The sequence below is a fragment of the Scyliorhinus canicula genome, chromosome 3, assembly GCF_902713615.1.
Source record: "Scyliorhinus canicula chromosome 3, sScyCan1.1, whole genome shotgun sequence".
In the NCBI taxonomy this organism is placed as follows: domain Eukaryota; kingdom Metazoa; phylum Chordata; class Chondrichthyes; order Carcharhiniformes; family Scyliorhinidae; genus Scyliorhinus; species Scyliorhinus canicula.
Window position 1 is genome coordinate 157040115 of NC_052148.1, and position 21837 is coordinate 157061951.

General features: G+C 46.3%; 1 protein-coding gene across 12 annotated transcripts in view; it reads left to right on the forward strand.

Annotated features, from left to right (window-relative positions):
- The window catches only part of LOC119963039 (protein FAM184B-like), a 595873-nt gene that overhangs the window by 508455 nt on the left and 65581 nt on the right, over positions 1-21837 (forward strand). For all 12 annotated transcript variants that reach the window (XR_005460015.1, XR_005460013.1, XR_005460016.1 and 9 more), the window contains one exon: positions 14973-15077. Coding sequence is in view for 8 of the 12 variants with exons in the window: in XM_038791545.1 (XP_038647473.1) it covers positions 14973-15077 (105 nt within the window). In the remaining 4 variants the exon portion in view is untranslated. The remainder of the gene's footprint in view (positions 1-14972; positions 15078-21837) is intronic.

Consider the following 21837-nt stretch of genomic DNA (forward strand, 5'->3'; position numbering starts at 1 on the left):
TTGTTGAGGAACGTTTAATTCTTTGTAATATATCTTGAGTACATTATTAGACTATGTTAATTCAATTGGGTGGTGGTCGTTGAAACTAAAATAAAGCGGGACTGAAAAAATAGTCACGGTAGTGTACACAGATACACAAACGTAGTTGACGACCAAAAGATTGGGTGTAAGGCTGAGTTTATGGCAGACATGACTCCTAAAATAAATTCAGGACCTTCAAATGGTAGAGACTACTCCCCATAACGTCTAAGGGAGGTAGTGCTGTACCAGATGTCTCTATTGAAGATATATTGGGTGATTTTGGATCTTTCATTCGTAAATAATTTGGATTGTGTGAAATCTCAAGAAAAATTGAATTAAAATATGATATCCCCAGAGGACAGTGGTCCCTCGATAATATCAAGAGGGCATGGGGAAAATACACACAAATGCATGGTGAAGAACGTGCAAAATGGTCCCTTGCAACAATGGGACAGCTACGCAGACAGCAAGATGTAACAATTAAAAATAAAAGCAATCATGAGCTTAAGTCCACTAAAGATCAACTAACAGCAGTTGTTGAAGAATTACGAGATGCAAAATCTAAACTTGAACAATGTGATCAGATTAAAACATTGTTGGAAAATTAAACCTTTAAAGTTCAACAACAATCATTTCAAATTGATGAACTCCAAAAGAAAAATACTGACTCAGAATACAAATTTCAACAGATAATATCAGAAAATTATGGTCTTAAAAGTCAAAATTGCCAGTTGCGGAAAAATGTATTTTGGAAAGTGACATGGACACCATGAAAGGTCATAACAAATTACTGACAGGCAAATTAACAACATAAAAGCCTTCAAATCTGTCTTTAAAAAATCAGCTGAACTCTCCAAAGAAAACAGCGCCACCAATGGGAAGAGTTGAAATGATTTTAACTAAGGCCCAAGATATACCAGCTATATCTAAATCAAATCCTACATTATTGCAAGCTGCTACTGACATGAAAACAATGAATACACTGATCGAGGTTAAATAGGGGGCGTATGGTCAAATGAACTATCCGTCAAGGACACTTTTACCCCAGAACAAACCGTTATTTTACTCTGAGACCGTCCACGAAATGCTGCTGGCTCCGATCCAAAAGCCTCTAATGGCAGCTTTAATAGACTGAGATTTTTAAACAAGAAAAGCCTGTCCGGTTAAGCGACGAGCCTAATGGCAAACAAAGCATAATACAACTTAACCCATTCAGCACCAAACAGCTTGGAGTTGAAGTGATAAAGCCAACAGCCTGGGTTTTTAACGATTTAAAAGATTTATCATCAAAAAACATTTTGTCACTGGTTTAAAACCAGAACTATCTGCAGCTGTAAACTTGATCCTGTCGACTACGCCAGTTGTAGAGATCTACCATGCAGATCTAGTGGCGAACACTAAAACTGAGTAGAAATTTGAGTTAACACTTCTCGGATGCAAATAAGAATTGTTTTATTTGTTTCTATCGATTACAATTGAGAATCATTTGAAGTCTTATTCTCTAATAAGTCTGGCATGCAAAAGGACTCAAGAGAAGCAATTTCGTAGGCAATTCAACTTTCAAATAATATAGAAATGATTTTCTTCCTTACGGCAAACAGCTTGCATTTACTTCAAGAGTCAGGGTTGGAAAGTGAAAGTATGAAAGATAGAGAGACAGCGAATAGTTAAGTCAAAGTATAAATTGATTCATGAATGGAAAATGGCCGTACGAACTATCACGGTTATACCAAATCATATCAGACTTTAGCCATCTAGCTGTACCCCGATGTAATCCTAATTGGTTTGGGTTAGAATCAAATAAGTTTGATTTGACAGTTAGCTGTCTGTTATTTAATATGCAACATTAACTTAAATGTATTCTTGTATAAGCTATGGAATGTGATTCGGCTTCCTTAACGCATACAGCTTGAACTAGTTTCTTGCTGACTTGCTTGTTCGGACAATGGTCTCTATGCTGTTGCCATGGACCTTGCCTTGTTCTTGGGTTACTTTGTCTTGTTAGCTGCATAGGAATGTTGTTTTTAATCTATAATGCTGTGTTCTGTTGAAGCTACGTTTTGAAATGCTGAATGTGTGTTTTGAAATGACCTGATGTTATGAGTGAGTTTTAAAATGGTATTTATTAGACTAGGGGCTTAATGCTAAATAGCTATCTTTTACCTATCACTTTTACCTGTAGAAAATAGCTGGCTTCTACAGAATTAGGTTGCAGATCAGCCATGATTGTTTTGAATGGCAGAACAGGCATGAGGGGCTGAATGGTCAACCCCTTTCATCCAGCACTTTTACTTTCTGAACAAATTGAAGTGTCCTTTATGACATCAGCTATATGGTGATGTTGAACATGTGGAAAACAATCCATAACTTCCGATTCCCGGGGCATCGATCCTTGAGGGTGCACAACGATGCACTTGGGTCCCTCGCCGGACATCATCACATAAGGATTGCGTGGCAGTTGCCCGGGAAGCTCAACCTTCCATTGGACAATTACTCTGCATTGGGAACCATCCAAAACTCAGATTTAAATCGCAGTCTTTGGATTGTTCCAACTGTCATACAATAATATAACCCATGGAAAATATAGAAGAATTAAAACCACTTCTAACTCTTGCGTAATTATAATACTCTTCCCTTGACCACCCCATGAAGCTCCCCGACTAACCCTGCACCCACCCCTGACTACCGCCCCTGATCCCGTACTACACTCCCAACCACCATCTCATTCCCTGACTAGGCGCCACTGTTTCAACTACCCTACTGACACCCTACAGGACCCATCCCAGTCACCCCCCAACTCTAACCAGTAAGTACCCTTGTGATCTTCCAACAACCCACTGAGCTGAAAGCCCGACCACCTCACTGACTGCCTTTAAAATTCCCAATTGCCCCCTTGAATACCTTGACTTCTCTCTCAACTATCCACCCCAGTCGCCCACCTGACACCCTCCCAACTACTCCCCATTCTCTAATATCCTCACAACCCCCAACTGCCATCCTGATCAACCTCACAACCAGCCACCTCCACTGACCAGTTGATTCGCGCCCCCCCCCCCCCCCCCCCCCCCCCCCCCCCCCACTGATCACCCGACAACTGAATCCCGCTAATCACCACCCAACTCTCATCCTACCTGCGCCCCATTCTACCCGCTTACCCCGACCAACCCTCCCGGACACCCAACCCCCCTATGACCAACTGATCCCCGCCACTAACCACCCCACTTCTCCCACTGACTACTCAACACCCCCACTGACTACCCAATTCTCTCACTAACAACCCCACTCTCCAACTGACCACCTGACCCCCCCAACCACCTGACCCCCCCCAACATGCCCCTTGACCACTCAACCCCTTCCATGACCAGCGAACCCTCCTACTCCCCACTCTACCTGCGACCACCCCCCACCCGCTGGCTTCTCAAAGTGATAGACATTTAAACTCACCTGCTTTAGGGCATCTAGTGCCTTAAAAATGGCAGCATGGCTTTGTCTTCATCGACTCTGCTGCCCTTGACAGAGGGCCTCAGGAACCTGCTGCGATGCACTATTCTCATCCGACCCGAGTAAGAAATTGGGCGAGAAAGTTGTGGCTGCATTTTAGTGCAAGTGAAGTGGAGTAGTGGCAATCCGATTGTGATTAACACTCCATAGACAGTATCGCCCAATAGGGTCAAATGAAATTGATTTGTGCCGTAAGATCCCATAGTACAAAGTTTGCCACAGCAAGAGTATGTATAGAGAACTCAGGCATATGGCCACATCAATTGTTCATCATCCATGCCCCAATATTCCTGATTGTGCTCTTTCAAGGCACAAAACTCTATTCCAGAATGCTGAAGGCTTTCCTATTCAAGATATCAGACCAGTTGCGTTTTGACTGAACAATGGTCTTCTGAGCTGTACTCCTGAGAGACAAACAGTATTTGCTTTGTTCAACCCAGCTGAGAATTTTCAGCATCAGCAATTTTCAGAACCTATTTTAATCCTTGGATTTTTATTGTTAGATCTGTGCATTGACAATTTCTCCTTTTTCTTGGCAGTTTTGATTGAGGAAGCTTTAAGTACAGAGCCAAATCCCTCAGTTTAATTGGAGGCATTGTTCCTATCTCATATAAAAATCTTCATTTCCAGCCATTCTACAAAGTTCCTCATAGCAGGTCATCAGCTAAAGTTGAAGCTCATGAAATTGAAAACAAATTATTGGCTTGATTAGGAGATTGGCTGAGGAACAAAAGTCAGTAGGGATAATGTGTAGGCATTCTATGTGACAGGGTGTGATTAGTGGTATCCTACCGGGATCTGTGTTAGGGCTTTAACTATTCACTGTATTCATTAACAATTTCAGCGGGCCACATATCCAAGTTTTCCATGACACAAAGATCGATGGCATAGTAAGCATCGTTGATGGAAGCACAGAATTAAAGAGATATTAATAAATTAAATGAATGGCCTAAAATGGTAAATAGAATTCAATAGGATGAATTCCTCCACTTTGCAACGCTGGCAGTGAGAATTGCAATCGGACAGAGAATAGTGCGCAATGGAAAAATCGTGATTTGCGCCCAGCGCCAATTTCGATGCCATGCTCCAGTCTCTCACTGGCGGCGTTATTGAAGATTTCGCCCTACGCCAGTAGGTCCATGCATAACTGTCATTTGTATGGGTTTAAATCTCATTAGCAGGTTGGATACTTCATGCTCCACCTCTCCGCGAAGCTCTGCCCTTTTAGGCAGAAGTCACACGGGTGTAAATTGGTGCAAGTATTTAAAAGCGAGGCCTGGGTACCATGGCTGTTGAGGGGGAGCGAGAAGGTAAGTAAACTCTAAAACTGTCGGGCTTGCTGGGGGTGGCTGCCTGGATCGGGGGAGGAGCGGGGAATGACTTGGTGCCAAGTCCGTGGAATTGGTGTGTCCCTCTCGGGATTGGGATGGCCTAGCTCATATCGCCGTTGCTGCAGTCTGTGGATTTAAATGCACCCTTTTGATGCTACTTACAGGCCCCTGTGTGTTCACTCTGCTGATTGTTCACTTTGTCCTGTAAATGGACAGAGAGCCTCTGGTCATCTGGGGAACCATCCATGCCGCCACCCAGGAAACCTCAGACCCCAACTGAAGCACCGATGGGATGGATGTGGCCAAGCCCAATCAGTGGAACACTCATGTACTCAACATTCCCCACTGCAGGGGAATAACAGAGCTCACCCCAAACAAAGGACATATGCACTGAGGCCCTTTGGCACCCACACTGGTTCACTGCCCCTCTCAGGGCAGAGGCCTCACCAGTGAAACTATCAGATAGCACACTCCACAGGACTAACAGCTGACTCCAAGTCCTGCCTGTCCACCGGGTCGCTGTCCCACCCATCCTGCCCCCGGCCACGAAAGCTGACCAGTTTTATGTTGCAACTTGTGTGTCATACTCAGGGCCCATATCACACTGCAGCTAAGCTTCCAGCAGACGCACACTTCCCTCGCTCACCCGCATTTCTAGGACCTGCCCAAACACAAGCCTTTAAGCATGGGGGCGATTGGTGGCACGCAGTGACCTTCTCCACAGTGCAACCAGTTGCCACCCAGCTGGTGGAAAAGCACACGGCCCACCCAATGACGACACCTACAATAGATCCCACTGGTGATACAGGACAGGGGCCGTAGAGCCTATTACTGACACAGGTTGCAGCACCATTGTACCCTTGTTGACAGGGACAGGTGGTGAAGATAGAGGATCTCCACATCACAGGCCAGGTGCCATTCACTGTTGGGAACAGAGGCGCTGTGCTGACGGCAACATATTGAGTGGGCTGGGTGAATGGCAGGAGGGGAACGTGTTGAGGGTGGAGCTACAGTACACCTCAGGGTCACCATGTAACCTGATGGTCAATGGAATACTCATCTTACTAACATTTCTGTCTCTACCCCCACCCCCACAGAGAATGAATTTAAGTGTACAGGCAGCCAAATGTTTGCTATCCACGTGGCCTCCGCTGCCTTTCGAATGCATAAAGGCAGGAGGAACTGGGCTAGCTCAACAGGACTCTGCACAAGAGGAGCTTTCCCCAGAAGAGCATGGGCCAGGTAGTGGGGCTCAAGTGCCAACCTTCCAACAGGCTGAAGAGGAGGTATAAAGGAGGCCCCACATGAGGGCACATACATACTGTTCACGCCTGCCCTTTGAAGAGCTGCTGGACCGCCTATGTCACAGAAGACTTGGCTAACCAGCAAGACAGTGCAACACCTGTGCCATTTGGCAGCGTACCTCGCACCACGCGAGCTTGGAGGAGGACACCCACTCCTGGTAGCTGTCAAGGTAATGGTCGTCCTGAATGTTTATGCCTGAATCATTCCAGGCTCAAGCGGGGACTTGTGTGGAATTTTGCAAATGTACGCACACAGGTGCATGCTGTGACGGATTCCCTATGCGCCCAGGCATCAGACTACATCATCTTCAGTCTGGCTGAGGACCACAGGATGCCCAGGCAGCAGGATTCACCACCATCGCCGGCATGTCCCAGGTCCAGGGGGTGATCAATGAAATGCATGTTCCCCTCCAAGCATCGGTTCATCGGGGGTGTCCTTCATCATTAGGAAGGGGTTCTATTCCCTGAATGTGCAGTTGATGTGCGACCACCAGCTGCACATCATGCATGCCTGCGTCTGATATCCAGGCAGCATGCAGGACGCATTCATCCTGGTGCACTATGAGGTTCTTGACCTCCCTTAGGTGAGAGATTGGCTCTTAGGCGACAAGGGTTACCTGCTGACGTCATGGCTGATGACACCTTTGTGGAGGCTCCATATCGACTTGAGACCTGTTATAATAACGCCCATGCAGCCATCAGGAGCATCATTGAACAGTGCATTGGCGTCCACAAGATGTGCTTCCGACGCCTGGATGACTCTGGAGGGGCTCTCCATAGAACCCCAGGAGGGTCTCATGCATCATGCAGGCCTGCTGTGTCCTGCACAATATTGCACAGCAGAGGGGCAACATCCCGGAAGAGGAAGAAGAATGGCAGGCCTTATCTGACGAGGTGGGTGACCAGGACAATCCGGGCATTAAGCCTGAGCTGGCAGGGAAGGCCATCCAATGTGTGACCCAGGGCCGGCACACACGGGAAAACCTCATCACCTCCCAATTTGCCAAATAAGATGCCTGGCCACAGGCAGCTCCCCCGCCCCGTCCCACCTCTACATGCATCCCCCCATCTCCCACACTTTAAAATTAAACCCCCGACACATATGGGCGGCACGGTAGGACAGTGGTTAGCACTGTTAATTCACAGAGGTCCAGCGTCCCAGCTTCAATTCCCGGCTTGTGTCACTGTCTGTGTGGCGTCTGCATGTTCTCCACGTATCTGTGTGGGTTTCCTCCTACAAGTCCCGAAAGACATGCTGTTAGGTAATTTGAACATTCTGAATTCTCCATCTGTGTACCCGAACAGGCGCCGGAATGTGACGACTAGGTGCTTTTCACAATAACTTCATTGCAGTGTTTTTTTTTTTGTTTTTTTTTAAATAAATTTAGAGTACCCAATTATTTTTTCCAATTAAGGGGCAATTTAGAGTGGCCAATCTACCTATCCTGCACATCTTTTGGGTTGTGGGGGTGAAACCCACGCAGACACGGGGAGAATGTGCAAACTCCACACGGACAGTGACCCAGGGCCGGGATTCGAACCCGGGTCCTCGGCGCCGTAGGCAGCAATGCTAACCACTGTGCCACCGTGCTGCCCTTCATTGCAGTGTTAATGTAAGCCTACTTGTGACAATAAAGATTATTATAAAATCCTCTACACCCAGGCCCAGCCCATCCCTACCACCCATCAGACAGAGGTTAGTGGCAGGTCGGACTGTTGGTGCAAAAGTGATTATTGGTGAGTATATACATTGTTATGCCCTAACACCTGTCACCTATGTGCTACACCCAGACAACTCAAGTGTTACTTAACTTTCTTATCATATGTGCCTACTGCTCCTTCTAGGTGCAACCCCAGACAGCACTTCAGAAGTGGAGGCAGACTGCTATATGTCTTGCTCTCTGACCTGTGATGCCCTTGGCGAGTGTCTTCTGGAGAACGTGGGCCCGGTTGACTGTCAGGTGTCATGTGGTCCCTGTTCTGTCCTCTTGTTGACTGGAATGAGAGTGTGTTATGAGTTAAGCGCTTATAACAAGCTCCAGTTTGTCAGCACGAAAGGGAATTGCTCTCAATTCACATGGGCAGAGTGCTGGCCTATTGGCACGTCCTAAATCGCTGAACGAATAGTGCCCCGAATGGAAACATGAATTGCACGCAATTCAGTTCCTGGAGATCTCCCAAACGGAGAATCCAGCCCAATATGGGCAACTGTGAGGTTAGCCACTTTGGATCTAAAAAGGTTAGAATCGGATACTTACTAAATGGTCCAAAGAAATTGAAAGGCCCATGTACATAGATCATTAATAAATGTACAAATCATGAACAGGCACAAAAGATAATCAAAAAGGCTAAGACTTTTATATCTACAGGACTAGAATCATGATGCAGCATGACTAGATCACATCTGGCATACTGTGTTAAGTTTGAGTCACACATCAGGATATTGGCATTAGAAGGAGTGCAGTATTGATTTGCTAGAGTTTGCTGGACTCGCAGGGTTAAATTACAAGGATAGATTTCACAAAATAGGGTTGTATTTGGAATTTGGAAGAACAAGAAGTTCAGAGTGAGAAGGCCATTTTCACGAGCCTAGAGGGAACTGATCAGGTGAATAGAGAGAAATTATTAATTTGGTTGGGAAATTCAGGACTAGGACATAGCGCCTAAAATTAGAGCCAACCATCACAACAGCGAAGTTAGCAACATTTCTACATACATGGGTTGGTAGAAGTTTGGAATTTCCTTCCGCAGTTGATATTTGGGTCAATTATTAAGTTTGGAACTGCGATTGATAGTTTTCTGTTTTCTTTGGAACAAAAGCTAGGGACTAAGAGCTAGAAAGTGGGATTAGGCTGGACATCTCCTTCTCGCCAAAACCAAGATGGTGGAGTGAATGTCCTTCTCCTGTGCTGTAAATGTCTATAATTCTGAATTACTCAAAAGTATCAAGAATGAGGGGCAAAGGTGGGTATATGGAGTTAACTGATCTGGTACCTCATTCACTGGTAGAATAGACTTTAGCCTTCTTCTGATCATCTGAGATGAATTCTCTGCTAAGACCAGGGTCTGGATTCTCTGATTCTGGGGCCATGTCCCCACGCCGGCATGGGAATGGTGGTGTTTGACGCCAGAACAACTGGCGCGAAACGGCCACCGATTCCCCGTTTTGCTGGGGGCCAGCAGGAAGGCAGGTTAGAGCACCTGTCTCTAGTTGCCGATACGCCCTGGAGAATTGCCGGGTCCGTGGTCATGCATGCGTATGGCGGCAGCCTACAGCGGCCGTGCCGTGCTACATGGCGGACCCGGCCTGCAAAGTAGTGCCCCCCACTTTGGCCGTCTCGCATGCCCCGGACCTGACTCCCCACAGTGCTCCCAGTCCCGAATAATACTGCCCGTCGTGCCCGCGGATCGGCCCTCCCCCGATTGTGGCGGCGCTGAACTGAGTCCGCACCCGCCACCCTGAGTTCCCGACAGATGAGGCCACATGCGAGAGACGTCGTCGGGAATTCAGCAGGTCGGGAATGGAGCATGAGGGGGTAGGGCTCAGGCAATGTCCCGATTTGGTCGGAAACTTGGATATTCCGGCCATTCATCAAATACGATTTTGCCGTTGCCGACCAGTCAATCCAGCCCCAGGAACCTTATTGGATGGAAAATCCCACATTGCCCCAAAAATAGGATTGGTATCAGCAGCAGACCTGTACCCAGTCTCTGGTGCCGCCCCTCCGACCATAGTGGGCTTCCCACTCTGGAATGAAGATGCAGACAGCCCATATGCATTAATTTGCATGTGATTAACGCGCTGGAAGCCAGAATCTCCAACACTCTCTCCCCCCCCCCCCGCCAAGCAGGAACCCCACCGCTTTGGTGAAAGTATGGACAAGTGCTGTCCTGGTATGCTGGACCCTGAGGGGGGGTTATCTCATTGCTCATGTGCCCGTCTTCTTCTGCCAGACTGCAGAGGGCGGATCTCCCAAATGTCCTGGGGATTGATCCTGGGACCATTTCCTGGGATGGGGGTCCCATATCTGAACTGCCTCTTTCAGCCCTGGACAACCTGAAGATCACTCTTGGCATGGTGATCTCCAGCAGCAAAATAGTCATCCTGGTCTGACCTGTTTAAACTTTGAGGCAGCCTTCTCACTCTGAACTACTCTCCCTGACAGTTGATGAGCAGATCAGATAGTTCATTGAAGTTGCAGTCCAGAAAGACTTTCCCTTGCTTCACATCTGCTCCCTGAGCCCTATGCTTTTAAAACTCCTGCTTTTTGAAGTATCGCAGCCTTCCTAGACAGCCCACAATACTTGAAATTCCTCTGTATTCCTCTGAGATACTTTGAAATGCTTAGCATTCATTCAATTTCACAATGCAGTATCTTTAGCTAGCCTTTGATTAGCAGCTTAATGGTTTAAACACGGCAGGTTTATTTATCTTCACACTTAAATGCCATTCACCCAATGGAGTCTATCCTAGAATCGCTCAAAGTTTATAAACAACCTTGTTCTAATTGACCGATGCTGGCTGTTGTGTTATGCTTCTTCATGTAGCATAAGCTGCCTCCTTGATGTATACTCTGACAAAGGAAGGTTCAGTCTGGGAGATAGGTTTAACACATTTATTGAACAGTTAACAATTCTCCTACTTGAGTTCGACTCTCCTGCTAATCTTGCTATAGTAACTCAATCTAACTAACCAGTCTGCTCTAATCCATGCGGTGGGTGTGATGCTTCCTGATCTGCCCCTGTGTCTCTGGGTGTCGCCTAGGAAAAGAGAAAGAGCATGTGTGCCCTGTCCTTTTACATGGGTAGCCCCCTTGTAGTAGTGTCACCTCTGGGTGTATCTTTACTGTCCATTGGTCGTGTCCTATCTTACTGACCTATTGGTTGAATGTCTGTGTGTCATGATGTCTCTGGTGCTCCCTCTAGTTTTTACCTAGTAACAGTGTCCCGCATTTGCAAAGTTGTACCATGTTGTACCAAGCGTAGTTCCATTGTTGTTGTTATTGTCATGCTTGTTGTCGACGTTGTTTCCTCTGGTACGCTTCTTGATGTTGTCTTCGTTGTTAGATTTGTAGGTTTTGTTGTTGTGTTTGTTGCGCTTAGTGACCACCCTCTGTGGATAATACGAGTCCTTCACACAGTTACCCGTGTCAGCATCCTTTGTGGCATCTGCTGTTTCCTTGAGCGTGTCGTCACTGAGTCCGCAGCGCTCCCCATCCAGAGTCATGTCCGGCTTACTTGAATCAGCTTTGGCTTGTCGATGCTCCCCGTCTGGAGCCCTTTCTGGTTCACCTGTGTCAGCTGAGGTTCCTTGATGCTCCCCGTCCAGAGTCATTTCAGGTTCACTTGAATCTTCTGAGGTTTTGTGATGCTCCCCATCCGGAGTCAAAATGTTCAGGAATACATTTCCTTGTGGAGAGGCTTGAGCGGATGAGGTTTGAATTAATGTGGTGTCACCGGAGTCACCAGTAGTCTCTCTGTGATTGTCGAATGCCTCTGTATACACTAGTTGAGGTCTGTCACATTGCACATCTGGTATGGGAAGTGGGATGCCGTCGTCACTTGTCGCACATACAGTGGGTAGAGCCTCAGTGTCTTCTTGTCGTTCACTTGAGCATGGTAGACTGTCATAGTCTTCTTGCTGTGTACTTGAGCGTGGTAGACTGTCATAGTCTTGCTTGCTGTTCACTTGAGGTTGCTAGACCTTCATGGCCTTGTTCATGCAAGGATTGCGCTCTGGAGTCTTGCGTTGCTTCCATCGTGGAGTCTGTCCACAAGCTCGCTGTGGAGGCTTGTGTCACTCTCTCTGTGGAGCCTTGCAGCGTTCCCTGTGTGGAATCATGCATTGGTCTCGCTGTGGAGACTGTCATCGCTTTCTGTGTGGAGGCTGGGACCCTTCGTGGTGCGTGGAGCATTCTCTGTGTGGAGTCGGGGACTCTTCTCGGTGCATGGACCACTCTCTGTGCGGCAGCAGTCCGCTCTCTGTGGGCTTGTACCACTCTTTGTCTCTTGGCGTCAGGCCGCAGCATTATCCTGCAGTCAGGATGTCATTTATGCTGGGCTGAAGATTCCCCAATCCGAAGAAATCGTCCATATCTGTGTCGGATTCTTCACTGTACAACACATCGCGTTGCAGTTCGGATTTGGTACTGGGGTCGCTATCTCCAAAGATGAAATCTTCGTCTGAGTCGTAGTCTTCAAAGACCATATCATCACTTTTTGTGTCGGTGCTGTCATTGTGCTCGCGATGTCCAAAGAAGTAATCAATGTCTGAGTTGTAGTCGTCAAGGACTAAATCATTACTTTGGGTGGTGCTAACTGCTCGTTGCAGGATTCTGTGGATGTTAATTTCAGCTACTGGTCGAAGTTCAGGCATTGTGTTGTCGTTCCACGTGAAAGAATTGTGTTTCCCGGCTTTAAAATTTTTTTCCATTCTTTTGGGACATTTCCTCTTTAAGTGGGCATGGTCTGATGTCATAGAATCATATCATAGAATTTACAGTGCAGAAGGAGGCCATTTGGCCCATCGAGCCTGCACCGGCTCCTGGAAAGAGCAACCTACCCAAGACCACACCTCCATCCTATCTCCATAACCCAGCAACCCCACCCAACACTAAGGGAAATCTGGACACTAAGGACAATTTAGCATGGCCAATCCACTTAACCTGCACATCACTCCGCACAGTGACTCAAGCCGGGAATCGAACCTGGGACCCTGGAGCTGTGAAGCAATAGTACTAACCACTATGCTACCGTGCTGTCCTGTCATGACGCTGGTGACGTAGAGCGTAGGAATGGATTGCGCAGGCGTAGATCGCTTTTCCTTTACTATGCGCTCTTTGCGCAACTGCGCATCTGCAACTCCTTTCTCAAGATGGCTGCCAATCAAAACTGACGTTTTCTGCATTTGCAGGCCTACCTTCGTCCCGTAGTGAGTATTGGTGCCTCTTTTACCGTTCTCTCCTGTGTGTTCCTCGCAGTATGTTTGAAACTTGTCCAGGACTGTCTGGAAGTCTCTCTTGTCTTGCCCTTTTGAGTATTTGAATGTCTTGAAGATTTCTGCTGCACTTGCACCCGCAATGGTGAGCAGAAGCTTTATTTTCTCTGCATCCGCCACGCCATCTAGGTCGGACGCTACCAGATAGATCTTGAATCTCTGCCTGAATTCACGCCAGTTTGCACTGAGATTGCTGTGGTACCTGAGCTGCTGTGAAACCAGAATCTCGAACATCTTGCCTGGGTGCTGTTGCTGGTAGGCACGGATTTATTGAGTTGAGCTAGAGGGATTCAACAGGTCACTAACTGGTACCATGTTGTGTTATGCTTCTTCATGTAGCATAAGCTGCTTCCTTGATTGTATACTCTTGACAAAGGAAGGTTCAGATTTGGAGATAGGTTTAACACATTTATTGAACAGTTAACAATTCTCCTACTTGAGTTCGACTCTCCTGCTAATCTTGCTATAGTAACTCAATGTAACTAACCAGTCTGCTCTAATCCATGCGGTGGGTGTGATACTTCCTGATCTGCCCCTGTGTCTCTGAGTGTCGCCTATGGAAAGAGAAAGAGCCTGTGTGCCCTGTCCTTTTATATGGGTAGCCCCCTTGTGGTAGTGTCACCTCTGGGTGTGTCTTTACTGCCCATTGATCGTGTCCTATCTTACTGACCTATTGATTGAATGTCTGTGTGTCATTATGTCTCTGGTGCCTCCTCTAGTGTTTACCTAGTTGCAGTGTACCTACATTAACCCCTTGTGTATTTACAGTGATGCATATCACCACACTGGCCACTTCAACAATGCTTCTAGTTTTCTGCGCTTAGAAAAGAGCTGTTCAGAGTTAGAAGGTGATGTCATAGGTTAAACAGGTCAGACCAGGATGATGGTTTTGAACAGGGAGCTGCCTAAGATTACCATGCCAAGAATGATCTTCAGGTTGCCCACGGCTGGAGTGGCAGTCCAGACACAGGACCCCCATCTTGTGGGAGGGTCCTGGGGTCAACCCCTTACCCACAGCCTGAGCCCACCTACCCTCAGGACTCTTGGGGGACCTTCCTTCTGAAGCCTGACAGTGACAGATGTGCAATGGGCTAACCTCCTTGATCGTCCTTGGGGTACAAGACACCAGCTAGGGTGTCAGTGCCATGGTGTCAGGGGGCAGGGCCTGAAGGAGGACTTAAGGGGCGGGGTGCAGGTGTCAGGTCACCGTCATGCATGTGTGGTGTGGTTCAATAACTCTTATGCATGCATGGTGTTGGGGGGGATGGGCCCGTTAATCCAATGGTGGGGGAAGGGATGGTGTGCCTCGATAAGGGGTTGGGGGTGCTCCCAGTGTCAGCGGGGGTGTCAACATTTGCGTTCTAAGGCAGAGGTGTCCTGCCTCTGGATGTTGATACGGGGCCCTTGGTCAAAATGACAATCCAAGACCAGTAAGTGTAGGGAAATCAATGTGTTCACCGCTAAGCATAATTGTACATAGTAAAGGTATGAGAATATCACCTTGGTGACACTCCTAGCACCAGTGGAACACAGTCCCGATTCTCCGCTGGCGGGAGCCCCATCCTATGTTTCTAAAGTGTCAAAAATTAAAAGTGCTTGTTCCGTGCAACTGCTTTGTAGCTTTTTATTTTGCCAATTAGATGTCTCCTTGCAATCCTGAACTGAGTTCTGAGTTTTTTATTCAGAGTTTTCAACTCTAGACTAAAATTTATCATGAAGATTTTTATATTAGAAAAACTTTTTCTGGCTTAAGTTAGTTTATTTATAAATTCATTGATTTTGAAAAAAAGTAATCATTGTACTGTATTAAATTGGCAGGATGAAAGAAGATTTCAGCAAATAGCCATGGCAAACAGTGAAAGTAACATCAGTAGATCTTTTGCCAGAAGTCCTCATACTGGAAGCTTCACACCCACCATGAAGGTAAATTAGTTTTCATTTGTTAAAATATCTGGAAGGCGTGATACAATTCTTTTATCCTGCTACTAAAGCGATCTCTGCAGATATGTGATATTGAAGTAAAAACAGATAATGCTGGAAATTCTCAGCCTGATGGCATTTGTCTGTGTGTGTGTGCATGTGTGTGTGTGTGCACATATAGGGAGTGTGTGTGTATGGTGTCTGTGTGTGTATAAATATGATGTGGAGATGCCGGTGTTGGACTGGGGTGAGTACAGTAAGAAGTCTTACAACACCAGGTTAAAGTCCAACAGGTTTGTTTCAAACACGAGCTTTCGGGGCACTGCTCCTTCCTCAGGTGACCTGAGGAAGGAGCAGTGCTCCGAAAGCTAGTGTTTGAAACAAACATGTTGGACTTTAACCTGGTTAAATATGGGTAGTGTGTGTGTATGGTGTTTGGATATGTGTGTGTGTGTGTGAGGAGCGCATCCTCGCTCCAAATCACTTGGAATTCTAGCAATTGGCCTAACTTCCAGAATTTAAAGTTCCACCATGGCTGAAAGGGAAGATATTATTAAAGAAGAGGAAGAGCAGCTTGGTGACAATGAAGGCCCCAACCGAATGCTGGTCTACTAACTTCAGTGACAGGAAGTGCAAAGTCCTACTGCAGGAGAACAAGTAAGAGGAGTTGTGGTCTGTTTGGTATCAACAGCTTCAATCGACCAAAGTTTTTTTAAAAATAAATTTAGATTACCCAATTATTTTTTCCAATTAAGGGGCAATTTAGCGTGGCCAATCCACCTACTCTGCACATTTTTGGGTTGTGGGGGCGAAACCCACGCAGACACGGGGAGAATGTGCAAACTCCACACGGACAGTGACCCAGAGCCGGGATCAAACCTGGGACCTCAGCGCCGTGAGACAGTTGTGCTAACCACTAGGCCACCGTGCTGCCCCAATCGACCAAAGTTATTGGCTTCAGCAAGTGAGGGGAGGTAGCAGCGGTGCTTAGCATAATTTCCTCAATATCCTATGCATGCAACAAAATGTTATATTGATATAACACCTTTAATGAATAAAAATGTAAGAAGATTAGTTACCTAATGCACACTAGATGGCGTACACGTTCTATGATCCGGAACTTCAGAATAATACTGTACAAAATGCCCTCTTACCAACTACAGATGGCCTTATCCTCAACCTCAGTCCCCTGCAAAGCCATATCTGGTATATTTTGTGGTACTCTCATTCTCTAATTCATTCCCACTCTGAACTTTGGCCTCTGACACTGTTCCACTTAAGCATAGTGCCAGCTGAAATAACAGCATAATATCTTTTTACAGCTTTAATATTTAGTTTAAGAACTTCAGACTATAATCATCATTGTTGGCTGTCCTTCGGTTTGAGGTTGATGTCAACTCGGTCATGCGTTTCTGTTATGGGTCTTCTTGTGACTGAAAACATACATTTGGGCACATGAGCATGCTGTCCCACGAAGTAGCAAATTCTGGAGTGCAGGATTAGCTTTCTTCTCTCTGCCACTCCTATTTTTATCACCATTAAGGCTCAAAATATCTGGAGGATGTGACATGTCTCAAAGCAAGATGCAGCTTAATGGACATGTTGCCATTGTGAACAACTGGTAGCAAGCTCCTCCCAGTCATTAAGGTCATTGCCACCACATTTCAAGAAGAGCTTCTGAGTGCTTTTGAGGCATTTTATTTGTGCTCCCCTGTTTAAAAGGTGTGAAACAGGACCAGATGGGAGAAACAGTTTACAGCCATCTGGAAACAGTGTTCAGTCCAAGGTCTGGAGGCTTGTATGGTTGAACATTAGGTGTTTTAAAAATAAATTTAGAGTACTCAATTAATTTTTTCCAATTAAGGGGCAATTTAGCGTGGCTAATCCACCTACCCTCTACATCTTTGGGTTGTGGGGGTGAAACCCAGGCAAACATGGGGAGAATGCGCAAACTCCACACGGCCAGTGACCCAGAGCTGGGATCGAACCTGGGACTTCTGCCCAATGAGGCAACAGTGCTAACCACTGTGCCACCGTGCTGCCCCTGAACATTAGGTGTTTATTGGTAACTCAGCTATATACATCTCCAGGCTCTAGATTTAACTGGGTCCTATCTCCATGCTGGCTTCTGCTAGAATACCACTGCACTCAGTCCACTTTTAAATGACTCTACGTCATACTGTGGGTGGTACTGTTCTCCAGTACCACACTAATCCTTGTTATGTCAAACATCCCTATATCACACCTCCCCCCAAGTCTTTACTCAAACATATTTACAGTACAATCTTCATTATGTGCTACCCCTTCTCCTCCCCACCCCACCAAGTCTCTGACTATAAATTCAGGCAGTCTGGAGGCTTGACAATTCTTCCATATGTTTTTCTGATCATATTGAGAAGTCTCAGTTTCTTTGGGCAAGCGTTTCTTCGTTCGGAGTTGAAAGTGTAGTACTCTGTGCTTCAGGTATTTAGTTGTCCCATCTGATTAACTTTTTGCTCTCCCTGGAATTTAGTTTCTTCTCATTAACAACCGGTCTGCTTTGTTTGGACTCTCTGTGTTTGTCCCGTTCCTTCCATAAAACCATAAGACATAGGAGCAGAATTAGGCCACTCGGCCCATTCAATCATGGCTGATATTTTTTTCATCCCATTCTCCTGCCTTCTCCCCATAACCTTGATCCCCTTATTAATTAAGAACCTATCTATCTCTGTCTTAAAGACACTCAGTAATTTGACCTCCACAGCCTTTTGCGGCAAAGAGTGCCACAGATTCACCACACTCTGGCTGAAGAAATTCCTCCTCATCTCAGTTTTAAAGGACTGTCCCTTTAGTCTGAGATGGCGTCCTTTGGTTCAATATTTCTTCCTCGTGGAAACATCCTGTCCACTCTATCCAGGCCTCACAGTATCCTGTAAGTTTGAATAAGATCCCCCCTCAAACCTAGGACCCTGACGCTGTGAAGCAACAGTGCTAACCACTGTGCCGCCCTATTCCTAAGGCAATGATCATTCCGTTGATTTATAGAATGGGGATCGGGTTTTCTTTTCCCAGATGGGGCATGCCGTGCCCTTGTTGGAAGCTAATGTTTCAAAAGTGGAACCTTTGTTTACACTTATTTCACAATTTCACCCCAATATTTGCTTCCTCTCTTATTTTCAAATTATTTTTCAAACTATGGATCTTTTCATTCAGCTCAGCAGCTACTTTGGTGATTTCAGTTGTCTTTTCTTCAAAGTTTATCTGTGGAACTCTTATTCAAATTTAACAAGTTCACTTGGACATCCAGTTCCTTTCAGAATCTTTCTTCCATGGTCACTCCTTAGACTCTTTCGATTCACTCACTCAATCCTCAAGTCGGTTTATTAGAATTTTCCTTATCTGCTTTCAAAGTCTGGCTATGCTCTTCCGTATTGTGCACCTCATCCTTCATGTTCTTCAAATTGAATTGAAGTTCAAGAATTTAATCAGTTTTGATTGTTAATTCTGCATTCAACCAAAAGTTCTGATTCATCACTACTTACTGTGGTTGCAGGTATTTTTCACGATATTTAATAAAGACTTCTATTACTTGAAGTTCATCAAGTTCTAATTGAAGATCTATCTTTTACTTTTATAAGATTATCATTTAGGAATTTTAAGTCTACTTTCAAGTGTTCTACTTCCTGTGAGCGACATTTCAGTTCTCTTTTTTTAATTAACAAACTCATATTTCGTACGTGAATGTTGGTTCTCTGCACTGAATAGTTTTCTCTTAGCAAATCCTAATTCCTTTGTGCCATCCTCAGAATCACATTTTGTCATTGCACTTCTGCTAATTGTTTCTGAGACTCTTCATGCTTCATTTTGCAAACGTCTGCATTCACTTGGTATGCTTTAGAAGTGGTGGTGAAGTCTTTTCGTGACTGTTGAGTTGGAGATTCAAGTTTTCTACTTTTTGTTGTTCCTGTATGCAACAATTCTTTATCTTCTCCTTTCCCCCTTTGGTTCAGTAAAGTTTTAATTATCTCAAACTCTTCAACACAAATTTACTATAACCGTTTTCTCTCTTTTAATGCTTACATGTCTGATTGCAGCCTGGTATTTTCCTCCAGGAACATTGCTGAGCCTTCTTTGTCAACTGGCTCTTCAGTTAATTCAGAATGACATGAAAATGAAATTAAATGAAAATCGCTTATTATCACAAGTAGTATTCAAATGAAGTTACTGTGAAAAGCCCCTAGTCGCCACATTCCGGCGCATGTTCGGGGAGGCTGGTACGGGAACTCCATTAAACTCCTGTTTCGGTACTTCTGGTGTCAGCCATAGTCTGATCGGTCACGCACAAGGTGTCTCCTGCTTGGAGGTGTTAGTTTTGGACTTTTCTGCCCATTTGATGGTGACCTTTGTGGATGAAGTGAAAGGGGGTGGTGGTTTCTCAGGGTGGAATGTCGGTTGGGTACCTGACCTGACAAAAGTCAGTTAGAGCCTTAGCTCGGGTGTTGGAGGATGCTCATGGCACAGCACCTTTGGAAAAACTGGCAGAGGGGGAAAGGTCGTCGGCATCTGCCACACTGTCTGAGAAGCAGTTGATGGACTTTATTAAGAGGAATTTTCGTCAGGGTGATTGGTCTGGTAGCCCCACTTCGCTGGACTTTGGACCGTGTGGAGAAGCATTTGGAAGTGCAAGGTGCAACCATCCTAGAGGTGGGAAGGGCGTTGTTGGATCATAGTGACTGGATTGTTTTGTTGGAAGTGGAGATGGCAATGCTGGGGGAGGCTTAAAAGGTGCTGCTTGCAAGGATGAACGACCAGGACATCGGTCCAGCTGGCAAAACTTGCAAATCGTGGGTTTGCGGGAAGGAGTGGAGGGAATGCGTACCACGGGCTGTGTCTCGAGGATGTTCGAGAAGTTGGTGGAGGGGAAGGTCTTTGATAAGGCCCAGGAGGTGGATCGTGCCCTTCGGTCCTTGAGAGAGAGGCCAAGGGCTGGGGAGCTGCTGAGGGCGGCGATTGTGCGCATGCACAAATTCCAGCATAAAGAAAAGATTCTGAGGTGGGCCAGGGCGACTCAATACTGTAGCTAGGAGGGGAATCAGATCCGGATTTACCAAGACATTGGGGGTGACCTGACCAAGGAACAGGAGGGGTTTTACAAGACCAAGGCAGCCGTCTTGGTTCAATGTTCAGTTTAAGGTGCTGTACCTGACCAAACTTTGGGTGACTTTGCAGGGCAGGGACCAGTACTTTTTGATACCGGAGGAGGCAAATCACTTTGTCATGGAGCATGGGTTGGGGGAGGGCTCGTGTTGGAACTTTTGTATGGATTATGACTTATTATGTTTGCGCCAATTTTTGTCTGCAATTGATATGTGGGGCGTTTCAGCACATGTATGCCTTTTATTGTTGTTTTGTTATTACTGATACATTTTAAAGTTGTGCTATGTACATGTAATATTTGGTATGTAGTTGGTGGTTTGTTTCTGCACAAGGTGGTTTGGGGGGGTGGATCGAAGAGGGGACGGTATGGAGGAAGCAGAGCTGGGGGTGGGGTAGGTTGGGTGGGGTCCTTTGTTCGGACCTCCAGATGGGAGTCGCCATGCTAGCCGGGTATGCTAGTGAATGGAAGCAGTGTGGGAGTGGGGGCTGCATTGGGAAGCCCAGGCTGTGGGGCGCAAGGGGAGTGGGCTGGTGACCCAGTTGGTTTTTTGGCTGGGATTTGGGGAGGAGGGGACCATTTTGGACGGGCCCAGGTTAGTGAGGGGATGGATGGTTGGGCAGGTTTAGACTCGGCAATGATGGTGTACCTTAGCAGAGGGGGCGGTCAGGAACCCCCGGTGAGAATTGTAACATGGAATGTGCGCAGGTTAAGTGGTCAGAATAAAAGGATTCATGTGTTTGCGCATCTAACGACTCTGAGGGCAGATGTGTTTTTCCTGCAAGAGACACATCTATGGGTGAAGGATCAGATGCGGTTAAGGAAGAAATGGGTGGGACAGATGTTCCACTCAGAGTTTGATTCTAAGTCGAGGGGGGGCTGTGATACTGTTCAGTAAAAGGCATTTGTGATCGCCAGGGAGGTACAAGTAGGTTTCTGATGGTGAGTGGGGTTTTAGCGGGGCACTGGTGGTTCTAGTGAATGTTTACATGCCCAAGTGAGACAATGCGGAATTTATGAAGAAGTTGCTGGTGTCCATCCCAGATGGATTCCCATCAGTTGATCGTGGGGCATGATTTTAATTGTATATTGGACCCCTGGGTGGATAGTTCAAGTCCCAAGTCAATGACTGGGTTGGGGATTATGAGGGAGTTGGTGGTATTTATGGACCAGATGGGTGGTGAGTGGACCTGTGGAGATTTAGGCATCGGGGAGAGAGGGAATACTCCTCCTCGCATGTTCATCGGGTATACTCCTGCATCAATTTTGTTGTGGTGGAGAAGGTGGTGTTGTTGGGGATCATGGGAACAGAGTAACCAGGGTTCGTAATTTGGACCATGTGCCATATTGGGTGGATGTGAGGTTTGAGAAGGGGCAGATGCAGAGGCTGGTGCTTTTGGCAAATAAAATGTTTTGTGTGTGGCACTAACAATTGTACACAAAGACTCGAGTGCAGTGCAAGAGAGGCTTTATTACAGTGAGATGCTATTCCTCTGGCGGCAGCTGGAGGATGGCATCTCAGTGAAACTTACGAATATTTATACAGCTCCCTGTGGGCGGAGCTAGCCAGCAGGGGCTTACCGGAGAAACCTGTAATACAGGTACGGCCATACATCCCCCTACTGCAAG